Source organism: Artemia sp. Qi Xiang Cuo, chromosome 8, assembly GCF_049724085.1.
Source record: "Artemia sp. Qi Xiang Cuo chromosome 8, ASM4972408v1, whole genome shotgun sequence".
NCBI lineage: Eukaryota > Metazoa > Arthropoda > Branchiopoda > Anostraca > Artemiidae > Artemia > Artemia sp. Qi Xiang Cuo.
Window position 1 is genome coordinate 76,588,729 of NC_142801.1, and position 12,427 is coordinate 76,601,155.

The following is a 12,427-nucleotide window of genomic DNA, read 5'->3' on the forward strand; positions in this document are numbered from 1 at the left end:
GGATAAGTTTGGCGAAACGGTTGGCGTGGGTGGGGGGTTAGTTGCCCTCTAATCATGTTTGACTATTAAAAGGAGCACTAGCCCCTTCAATTTCCGATCAAATAAGCGTTTTTAGAAGTATCTATGACAACAAATGGCCATCTCAAAATCTCTATCAGGTACATTTCGGAAAAATACAAGGTGTTTGAGGGGGTATCCACCCTCTAATCACTTTGAATCTTAAAAAGAGCACTAGAACTTCTGATTATCAATCCAATGATTCCCCTCCGAAGTTTGTACGATCACCTTTTCTATATAAACCTTATATGCCACCATGGCACAACTTACTACCCTTGCCCCGAGGGCTGTAGGAGGGATTGTTGTCCTTAAAGAAATAATTTCCAGACTTTTAAACTATGTTGAACAAAATTGCAATCTCAAAGTTTTTATGGGATGTGTTGGGAAATGATGGGCGTGGTAGGGGGCTAGTTGCCCTCCATGCAGCCTCCAGCCCTTCAATTTCCAATCAAATGAGCCATTTCGATATTTTTACAACAGCTACTTGGATACGAAGTGCCCTGGTCTATAAACAAAACAAAAAAATAAAAATAAACAAACAAATAAATAATAAATTATGCCCACATCACTCTTTACTTAGGCAGCAGTATTGCGCTGCATACGATTAAGTATTAATGTTACTTTTTGCTCTTATTTAAAGTAAAAATTTTTTTAAACTAAATATCTAGAAAAAAGAAATTTTATTAAATCAAACAATTTGCAGTAGCGAACTGTAAGTAAAGAGTGACTCGGCTCAATAGTAACCAAAATTGGTTACTTATTCAAGTAACGTTTAATGTTACCCATCAGAAGCTACTAGCATGAGAAAATTTGCTTGAATTTCAAAAAATGGGGTAACATCCCTAAAAAGCCAAAGAATCTTAATGAAAATTGCATCATCAGATTCAGCATATCAGAGAACAATTTTATGAAATTTTCTGGGTTTTTTTTGTTTGTTATTTTGCCAGAAGGAAGGTCAGATGTGGGCTAATTCGAATTGAGATGTTTAGTTCTAGTGGCCTTTTTAAGTAACAAAACGATCGGAGGGTAACTAGCTCTCCTTCGAACTCTCTTTTACCCCAAAGTCATCCAATCAAAATTTTGAAACAGCCATTTTATTCAGCATAATAGGAAGACCAAATAAACATGCGACTGGGTATGACAGGACACCCCACAACCCGCGGAGAAAGGGCTGTAAGTTAGGAAATTTGCCCATTGTTTACATACAGTATTTGTTATTGGGAAGGAAACAGACATTTCTCGGGGATGGAAAATTTCTGCGGGGAGGATTTTCAACGGGGAAAATTTTCAATGGGAAGGGAAGTTTCCGAGGATGAGCTTTCAAGGGAATATTTTACCCCGGGGAATTTACTAGAGTTCCTCTACGAAATTATTTTAATTTGCTTTACTTTTCTTAACCGGCACAATTTTTCATGTGGAAATGTTCTGGGCAAATTGTCCGGGCAAAATTATCAAAGAAGCTAAAATGTCTGAAAGATTTTCCCACCTGGGAGAGGGGGATGAGTTTCCCATGGTACAGATTCTTCATCGGGGAATTTTCTTTTCCCAAGAGAAAATTTTTCTAGGGGGATTTTAAGAAAAACTTTCACGCGGAGGGGGGATTTCCGGCAAGATTTAAAAAACGATTAGAAAACAAATAAAAAACAAGTCTCTTTTTAAAATAAAAGTAGGTAAAAGATAATTTTCCAAGCGGAATATTCCACAAGAGGATTTATTTAGGGGTGAGGACAATTTAATTGAGGAGGGAATTTGCAGGGGAGGGAATTTCAAGCAGGAGAAAATTCTCAATGGAGTAATTTTATTGGAAGGAGAGGCAGATTTCCTGACATTATTTGAAAAAAGATAAAAAATTAAACTAAAAAAACAAGTTTTTTAAACTGAAAGTAAGGAGCAGCAATAAACCTTAAGACGAAGAGAAACTGTTCCGTATATGAGGGAGGATGTCCCCTCCTCACTACCTTGCTCTTTAAGTTAAATTTTGACTTTTTGTCCCAATCCTTTAAGGATTGGGACATCCTTTAACGACTCCTGAAACACAAAGGCCGTTTAATTGAATAATTTTTTTTTTTAATACAAGAAAAGTTTACCTTGAAGAGCTATGTAATAGGGAGGGGGCATCCTCCCTCATATTTGGAATTTTTGTTTTTTTTGGTTTTAAGTTTTAATGTTGCTTCTTACTCTCAGTAAAAAAAAACTTATTTTTTATTGTATATCTAGAAAAAGGTTAATTCATTAAGAATGATTGCAGGGAACTGATTGATTCAAAGAGACACTAAATTTTCATGGTTTCAAAACCAATTATAGAAAAGTTTTAAATAACTACCTTTTCTTTGATCTTACGCAAAAAAAGCAATTGAGAAACTTGCTACAAAGTTGACTACCCTAAAATAAACCAAACCAACCAAGCTGCATTGTTTCCCTTTTTTCAGCACTTTGTCGTACTAGTATGTTTTTGGCAATGAAAAATTTTGAAAAATGGCATACATCATTTAAATCTCGTTAGAAAATTCAAAATGACACTAATAAATCAGTTGTGCCAAGAAAAGAAGGGTTGCTAACTCTTCGCAGCCTTGTGCATATCTGGGAGTTCCTCTTGTTCTTCTACTTGCAACGCTTTATCTGCTTGAATTTTTTTTAACGAGCAACCCCTTGCCAAAAGTTACCTACCGAGGTAATTGTTTATTCTATTTTTTCAGCATCCTTTTTCGAGTGTGCGAATCTTATATACTTTATTCTTAAATGATTTTATATAGGTATAAATAAGATCGTCAACTGTTCTACTAAATAAGAATCTAAAAACCATTCCAACACCTGGAAGACTTACACCCTTCAATTACACTGCATAAACGAACCCGTGGCAAGCACCAGGCAAAGCTAGTGCACACAAGTTTGGACAGTTTGCGGGCTTGGTGGCTTGGGTTAAAGGGTACTCCTTTGGGTGTCCTAACTATTCAATCTGAAAATTATCAAAATTAAACAATCCTTCGATTCAAAGAAATTATGAAAGCCACATGTCTGGAATATGTAATTAATGGGTTTTGGCTTAGGACAGTTACATGACTATTTAGAATCATTCTCAAAACAAACTATGAACAATCGCGAGTCAAGGATGCAATAAGCTTACACACATGATGTAGGGAGGGAGGGGTTGAGGGATTCAAAACCAAGGACTGGTGGCGTATTCTCATCAAATTTTTGGGGGAGGGGGTGGAAATTGGAGCTAGGTTTCCCAAATCAAGTGAAAATGACAGTGAAAGCTGGAAATGAGCCATATGGTACGATAAAGGCAAAGATATACTAGGCTAAAGGAAACTGACCAATTTCTCTGAATGCTTGAATTATGCAGGCTTAGCTAAGTTCTGACAAGGTATTCGAAGAAACTAAACTTCAGCTGGAGGAAAATTGAGGTCTAGAGGGCGAAATGGGATCAGAGGTGTAGTTTTCCCCTGCCCCACAGAAAATAGTGCCCCTTCCCTGGACCTTGCAATTATTGAGAGCGAAATCTAAGCATGATCCTTACTTCAGCAAGATATAAAAGGCCTCGTTGTGGCTTTATAAATGCTACGGTCAGTTATTCTGGTCGTATGAGAAGCGTAGAGTTTCACTACGTAACTATCTCATATTTATTATCAAACATTATTAGGTGAATTATCTAACACTTATAGGTAAAGCTTTCTTATGAAAACGAATTATTTTAAAAATCTAGCCTGTTTTATACAGAGGATTTTGACAATATTGAAAGCCATTGGCTATCTCATTAATATAGTTTTAAGAGCGATTGTTCTTCTCAGGGATAATGTGTGACAAGCTTTTCGGGATGTCTTTGACATAACAGGGATATAGAAACAGGGATATACTACTGATAATTTCCGTCACCATCCAGTCGCTGGCTGTCCTCGCCAGTCTCTGCCCATAAGGTAGGTTATTCTGAGCAATCGATTTCAGAGATTGGATTGACTGAAAGCAGTAATGGCAGAATTGGATTGCCAAATTCGATCAGCATTGTCCTTGACGCCAACACAAAGGCAAGTTCAGATTACAACCTATTCATTACAGGTATTTAGAAAATGGCAGGGCCAATGTAACATGGCCAATAACAGGTATGGCAGGGCCATACCTGTTTATACATTTCGCAATTGAGCCAGGTTTGTCCAACAGTCGGATATTATTTTAAGCTATCAATTTTTAAAAAAAAATTCACAAATGAAAGTAGAGATTGATATTAAAACTCTAAACGAGCAGAAATTATTCTGATGTTTGAATCAATTCACTAGCTAAAATATAAAAATGCTACCGGATGCAACTCTTTATAAACATACTAATCGCTATCTTCGCAAATCCCATTTTGAGCTCAAAAAGGAGTTTCAAAATGTATGGTGATACATGGTTTCTCTAAGTTAAGATTACCAGCTAAGTAGATTAGAATTGGGATACAAGGTTGTTTAAAGTGTCTTAAAATGGTAAAGATTAGAGGTATTCAAGTTTTCCAAGAAGACTATGAACTTACCCATTATGTGGCGTTTTCTTTTTTTTAGGGGGGGGGGGGATTAGGATATTTCCTTTTAGCTGTATTGACATTCTAGCTTTACGGGACTTCTTCTTAATGCTGGTACTGATGAGCTGCTTTGTCAGATCCTTAAATCAACATCTCCTAGATACATAGTGCTAACAGATATTAGTATTTGAAAGGTGGAGAAAAAAGTTGGAAAAGAACGCTTAAATAATTTTGTTTCGAAACCTTGCTATTTTGATCGATTTGTTTTGCAAGTTTATTGCTGTAGACTTAGACAAAACTTAACAAACGTAAGCGAACAATCGGTATGTCTCGGGGCTTATCAGTTAACTACAAACACTAAAATATACGTTTGTTTTTGCAAAATACTATTCAAACCTTGGTTTGTGTCACGTTTTAACTGTAATTTATTCATAAATTCAAGCTACTTTACATCTATAGTATATTGTAAAACTTAATATAGGAACAAAACTGCAAAAAAAATGAGATCAGGTATATAATAATTTTACTTCTTTATAATTCCGTCTCATTTGGCATTAAGTACTTCTGGACTTTCATAACTTTGCCTTGAGTTGGACAGAGGGGTATGTTCAGCTGAGGTAAATCTAGAAGAGATAATAGATAATAAAAAAAGGATAACTGCAACAAAAGCTTGTTATATTATTAACAATGAGTATTTGGTATCCTATCACTAATACTGCTATTATTATTGGGTAAGTCAGGCAAGATTTCTAATTTGGGGATAACCAATAGGTATGATTGGGGAGTAGGGTGAAAATTAAGGCACAAAGCTGAAAGGTGTTAGACAATCATCAGTGGCAAAATATATTTCTACAATAACCGTGTGATTTGTTTTATTAGTTATGTTGTTTGTTTATTTGTAATGTTTGTTTTATTTGTTGATTCCTTTGTTTTGCGTGTTTTGTGATTTTCCTTCAGTTATTATTTTTGTTGTTTTCTTTCCTCCGTCACTATTATTGTTTATTCGACGGGTAATCAGTAAATTCATTCATTCATTCATTTGGACAGAAACAAAAGACTATTTTCTTAAAATGGGTTGGCTCATCAGTAAACTCCGTAAAAATGAATAAAATAGGTGGGTCATTACGTCCCCCTAATCTGTATATAGGACAACTGGTGTTCAAATTCTTCTGAAACAGTATTTATTACATCCAATTTCCTTTTACCCACAGTCATTATAAGACATAACCTCGTTGTCCAAAATTTTGTACCCCGATTGACCAAGCGCAAGCCAATAGAATTGGTTAAAGCTGAAGATTTCAGCCAATGTCACTTGTCAAATCAAACAGTTCGTGGTAACGAACTGTAAGTAAAGAGCGACGTGGTTCAATAGTAACCAAAACTCTAAAAAAGAAATTTTGATATCAATAGATATATCAAAGGAATTGGCTTATCACGTTGATTCCAAATATATAAGATTAATTAGGTTTGGTGCTACCATTCAAAAGCTACGAGTTTGAGAAAATTTACCTAATTTTTGAAAAGGTAGAGGGAGGGGCAAATACTTCTTAATAGTCACAAACTTAGAAATAAAAATCACAACATCAAACTTAGCGTATCCGAGAACCCTATTGTAGAAGATTTAAGCTCCCATCTGTTCAAATGTGGAATTTTGTATTTTTTGCCAGAAGAAACATCACGGATGTGTTTATTTGTTTCTTTTCCTTTTTTTGTTTGTTTTCCCTAGGGGTGATCGTATCAAACCAATAGCTTTAAAATATCGAGAAATGGATCATTCTAGCGAAAATTAAAAGTTCTAGCGCCTTTTTTAAAGTGACTAAAAAGATTGGAGGGCAACTAACCCCCTCACATCCCATTTGTTCCTCAAAGTCACCTGATCAAAATTTTGAGATAACCATTTTGCTCAGCATAGTTGAAAAGTCCAGTAACTATGGCACTGGGGATAAACATGGCTTCCTACAGCCCCTGGGGAAAGGTCTATAAATCATGAAGTTTGCCCATGGTTTATATAGGCCTATAGTATTTGTTATTGGGAAGTATATTGACATTTCTAGGGAAAGTGGGAAAATTTTCTACTGGAAGGATTTTCCGCGGGGAGAATTTGCTTTTGTGAGGGAAGTTTTTTTTTGAGGGGGGTGCACTTTCAAGGGGAAATTTTACACTGAAGGAATCTGCCAGAATTCCTATATAATTTTCTTTTTATTTGCCGTACTTTCTCTTTGCTGACTCAATTTTACATGTGGAGATTTTAATGGGAATAGTCCGGGGGAAAATTTTTTACCGGGTTGGAATTTTCTAGAGTATATTTCCGTAGGGAATTTCCCATGGGAGAAGTTATCCATGAAGGAATTATTCACGGGATAAATTTTCCGGAGGGAATTTTCTGCGGGACCAACTTTCTACTATAGGTTTGCGCGAAGAATTTTCCACGAAGGGCGGCTTTCTGATATGATTTTAAAAATAATAAGAAATTCAAGTCTTTTACAAATGAAAGTGTGCTATGCACATTTTTTTTCAACTGGACACAACTACAGCAAATTTCCGGGTGGAATTTTATGCTAGAATGGAATTGTCTAGGGAGAATTTTTTTTTTTTTTGCCGGAGGTTTTTACGTGGAACGAACATTCTATGAAGGATTTCCTCATATACGTATTAATTTCTATTCGTTTTAAGTTTTGATGTGGCTCCTTACTTTCAGGTGCAAAAACAACCTTTCAAGTTTAAGACTGTGTAAAAACAGGCTTGAAACAATCGTGAAGCTTAGATGCGAACGTAAGTTAAGGAATAAACCAAATATACTGATTATACTGATGTACTGACTTTTTACAAAATAAATGGGTCATATTAATAAGACAGTTGGCGTGAAAAATCGCACTTTTTTCAGGATTTGTGTTGGTGCATGTAGGTAAGTATGGGTGAAGGTTTAGTGGGTTCATGGTTGTGGGCGAATCTTTTCTTTAATACAGTAAATCTCTATAAACAATATTAGTTGATGGAAATCCCCGCGAAAACCCCGAAAACCATGACCCGAAATCGTATTTATAGTACTTTAGCCCCCCCCCCCCCCTACTACTGAAAAATATTTAGAGAGGTACAATTTTAATGCTGTAATTATCCTTCTTGATGTAGTGTTTTGCGAACTATTAAACTTAAAATATCTAAAACGGCGATCGAAGGGGTATATGGTACCCACTCTAGCATTTAAAAAAGCTTTGCATCAAAAAGTGTGTAACGAAAATTATAAGTAAAGTGCAACCGTTGTCGGTAGAAATCGAAACTCTAAAAATGAACCTTCTATTACAATATTTGTAATTACAAAATTTGTTATTTATACTGATCCTAACTACACAAAACTCAATTATTTTGAAGTTGTTTATCAAAAGTCACGAGAACATAGGAATTTAAAACTAAAGCAAAAAAGGTTCACCCTCCTAAAAAAAAGGCTGCGATTTTGATAGAGTCATAGAAAATGAAACTCAGCACGCACTGTTGAATTTATGCATTAAGAAATTTTTTATAGGGATATTAAGTTGAATTTAAGAAACAGAGGCTGAAGGAGGGTACTATATCATCCCTGACATTTAAGAGCAGCGGCGGATCCAGGGGGAGGGAGGTTGCACGCCTCCTCCCGCCCCCTAGCGTAGTCTAAAGTAGCGTAATTTACTTAATTAACCCAAGTTTGCGTTAATTAAACTTGCTCCTAAGGCAAATTTATCGGATCAAACTATTTTGCGCCCCCCCCCAACATTTTTTTATCGGATCAACCTATTTTGCACCCCCCCCCCCTAAAAAAATTCTGGATACGCCCCTGTTTATAAGAGCATTGTGTCAAACACTTTGCAGCAAAAAATTGCAAATAAAGAGCGACCCTTTTAAATACAAACCGAAACTCTAAAAAAATTAAGTTAAAACAGAATATATAGAACAACAAAATCAGCAAATTACTTATGGTTATCCTAATTATGCAAAACGTATTCAATTCAAAGCTACTCATAAGAATTTATTGGCATATGGAAACACAAAAATTAAAGACAAATGGGTTAAATTCCTTAAAAAAGGGCGAGATCTTAATGAAAAGTGTACAATGGTAAGAGAACCTAGGCATAAGAGCCGTAAAGCCGCTATCTAAGAACATATTTTTTTTTTCATTAGAGGAAATTGTAAAAAAAAAAGAGCATACGCCAGTAGAGATGCCTTATTGAGTCCGACGATTACACCACCCCTTCGAATCCCGATCCGGACACTTTTTTTAAAACTCCCACGATCACCACGTGGTTTATGGCCCAAATAAGGGCATAGCCTCCCTAGGGAGAACACGTGGTTAATGGGGTCAATGACCTCTTTTCCAAGGTCGATTTATTTGATGTTTCTATGTGTAATAACTCCGGGACGAAGGTTGCACATGCGCATTGAATTCTAACGGGAACAATGTTATTGATCTAGGACTCGAGGGGGAAGGGAATTTCCGAGAACTTGATTGCGTAATCAAAGTGTGTCAACAACAACAACATCGACCTTGACATTCACCGAGAGCGTGCACTTACAACACCGGTACGAACCACGTGGTTTATGGTCCATATATGGACATAGAATACTGACGGGGCACCAAATATGGGCATGGAGTCATTAGGGAGAACACGTTGTTAATGAGGTCAATGACCTAAATTTCACAACAACAACATCGACCTTGACATTCGCTGAGAGCGTGCACTTACAACAACAAAAACCCAGAATTTGGAACACCTGTGCTGTCGACCTCAATTCACCTATCGTGAATCAATAATTCCCCTTAGAAACAACAAATTAATTACCCCTTTCTTGACAGATCAATCAATCAATGACATCATCTGTCAGACTTTAAAAATTTTCGCCTAGAAACATTTCTCCAGGAATAGATTCAAATCATTAATGTCTTTGCCTCGGGAACAGTTCTACTGGTCGAACTCCAAAGGATATTAATAACCAAAGGCCATGGAAACAATTAGGCAAGAAACATCTTAGCGATGAATTGTTTTAGCGCGCGAGAAGGTTTCCTATTAATTTGAAATGCGTTAGCACAGAGATGCCAATAACAAAGGAACACGTTGAATTTGCGTTTAGGGATTATTTGGGCGAAACCGTTTTAGACAGGTTATGGAACTATTTTGGCGAAACAGATAGAGACATTTTAAAAGAAGATTTTTGAAGAGATTTTAGAAGAGAATTTAAAGGTGAAACTCTGTGGTCGTTATAATACACAAGTTTCATTTGAACAGTGTTGTGAGGTCCTCTAACCCAACCCCAAAGGGTTCCAATCCTCCTACCCCAACCCCGAAGGAAGCCCCCGGTCCTCAAAGGCCCCCCAAGCTCCCAAAGGCCCTCCACCGGTCCCCAAATGTCCCCAAGGCCCCCAACTGCCCCCCCCAGACACTCAAAGGTCCCCCAAGCTCCCAAAAGGCCACCGGCGCCCCCAAAGGCCCACCCCAGACCCTCAACGGCCATCCCCGGGCCCCCCAAAGGCCCATCGAGTTCCCAAAAGACCAACAGGGTCCCAAAGGCCCTCCACCGGTCCCCAAATGTCCCCAGGCTCCCAACTGGCCCCCCCGACCCCCAAAGGCCCACCCCCGGCCCCCAAAGGTCCACCAGGCTTCCAAAGGACCAATCGGTCCTCAAGTGCCCCCCAGACCCCCAAAGGCCCACCCAGACCCCCAAATGCCATCCCCGGACCCCCAAAGCCCATCCCCCGGTCCCCAAAGGTCCCCCCGAGCTCCCAAAGGACCACCGACCCTCAAGGGACCCACAGACCCTCAAAGGCTCTCCCCCAGCACCCGTCTTTCGTTGATGTGTGTTGTCTGAAACCTATGATTTGGGATGTGTAGTTTGCTACTTCAGGCTTTTCTGAGCTAAGGTTTCCTAGTATTTCCTAGGTGAATGTTGTCTGAAACCAATAGTTTGGGATGAGTAGTTTGCTATTTCAGGCTTTTATGAGCTAGGTTTCTTAGCCTTTCGTTGGTGTGTTGAGTGAAACTTATGATTTGGGATATGTAGTTTGCTATTTTTGACTTTTCTGAGTTGGATTTCTTAGTCTTTCATAGGTGTGTGGTGTCTGAAACCTATGATTTGGGATGTGTAGTTTGCTATTTTCGACTTTTCTGAGCTGGATTTCTTAGCCTTTCATAGGTATGCGTTGTCAGAAAATTATGATTTGGGATGTATAGTTTGCTATTTCAGGCTTTTCTGAGCTAAGGTTTTCTAGTATTTCGTAGGTGAATGTTGACTGAAACCAATAGTTTGGGATGAATAGTTTGCTATTTTAGACTTTTCTGAGCTATGTTTCTGAGTCTTTCGTTGGTGTGTGTTGACTGAAACCGATGATTTGGGATATGTAGTTTGCTATTAATGACTTTTCTGAGCTGGATTTCTTAGTCTTTCATAGGTGTGTGTTGTATGAAACCTATGATTTGGGGTGGGTGGATTGCTACTTTTGACTTTTCTGAGCTGGATTTCTTAGCCTTTCATAGGTGTTTGTTGTCTGAAACCTATAGTTTGGGATGACTAGTTTGCTATTTTTGACTTTTCTGAGCTAGGTTTCTTAGCCGTTCATAGGTGAGTGTTGTCTGAAACCTATGATTTGGGATATGTAATTTGCTATTTCCGACTTTTCATAACCGGATTTCTTAGTCTTTCGTAGGTGTGTGGTGTCTGAAACCTATGATTTGGGATGTGTGGGTTGCTATTTTTTTGACTTTTCTGAGCTGGATTTCTTAGCCATTCGTAGGTGTGTGTTGACTGAAACCTATTATTTGGGATGATTAATTTGCTATTTTTGACTTTTCTGAGCTAGATTTCTTAGCCTTTCATAGGTGTTTGTTGTCTGAAACCTATAGTTTGGGATGACTAGTTTGCTATTTTTGACTTTTCTGAGCTAGGTTTCTTAGCCGTTCATAGGTGAGTGTTGTCTGAAACCTATGATTTGTGATATGTAATTTGCTCTTTCCGACTTTTCATAACCGGATTTCTTAGTCTTTCGTAGGTGTGTGGTGTCTGAAACCTATGATTTGGGATGTGTGGGTTGCTATTTTTTTTACTTTTCTGAGCTGGATTTCTTAGCTATTCGTAGGTGTGTGTTGACTGAAACCTATGATTTGGGAATGGTTAATTTGCTATTTTTGACTTTTCTGAGCTAGATTTCTTAGCCTATCATATATGTGTCCTTTCAGAAAATTATGATTTGGGAGGTGTAGTTTGCTTTTTGGACTTTTCAGAGCTAGGATTCTTAGTCACTCATAGGTGTTTGTTGTCTGAAACTTCGGGTTTGGGATGAGTAGTTGGCTATTTCAGACTTTTCTGAGCTAAGGTTTCTTAGTATTTCGTAGGTGAATGCTGTCTGAAACTTATGATTTGGGATATGTAAATTACTATTTCGGGCTCTTCTGAGTTGGATTTCTTAGTCTTTCATAGGTGTGTAGTGTCTGAAACCTATGATTTGGGATGTGTAGTTTGCTATTTTCGACTTTTCTGAGCTAGGTTTCTTAGCCTTTCATAGGTATGTGTTGTCAGAACATTATGATTTGGGATGTGTAGTTTGCTATTTCAGGCTTTTCTGAGCTAAGGTTTTCTAGTATTTCGTAGGTGAATGTTGTCTGAAACCAATAGTTTGGGATGTGTAATTTGCTATTTCTGACTTTTCATAACCGGATTTCTTAGTCTTTCGTAGGTGTGTGGTGTCTGAAACCTATGATTTGGGATGTGTGGGTTGCTATTTCAGGCTTTTCTGAGTTGGATTTCTTAGTCTTTCATAGGTGTGTAGTGTCTGAAACCTATGATTTGGGGTGGGTGGATTGCTACTTTTGACCTTTCTGAGCTGGATTTCTTAGCCTTTCATAGTTGTTTGTT

General features: G+C 37.7%; 1 protein-coding gene across 1 annotated transcript in view; it reads right to left on the minus strand.

The window, feature by feature from the left end:
- Positions 1–4,984: 4,984 nt before the first annotated feature.
- Positions 4,985–12,427, minus strand: part of LOC148949806 (B-cell receptor CD22-like) — a 392,914-nt gene continuing 385,471 nt past the window's right edge. Inside the window, exon 13 of the mRNA XM_089093108.1 lies at positions 4,985–5,175. Within this exon, the coding sequence (XP_088949234.1) occupies positions 5,084–5,175 (92 nt within the window). The 3' untranslated portion in view covers positions 4,985–5,083. The remainder of the gene's footprint in view (positions 5,176–12,427) is intronic.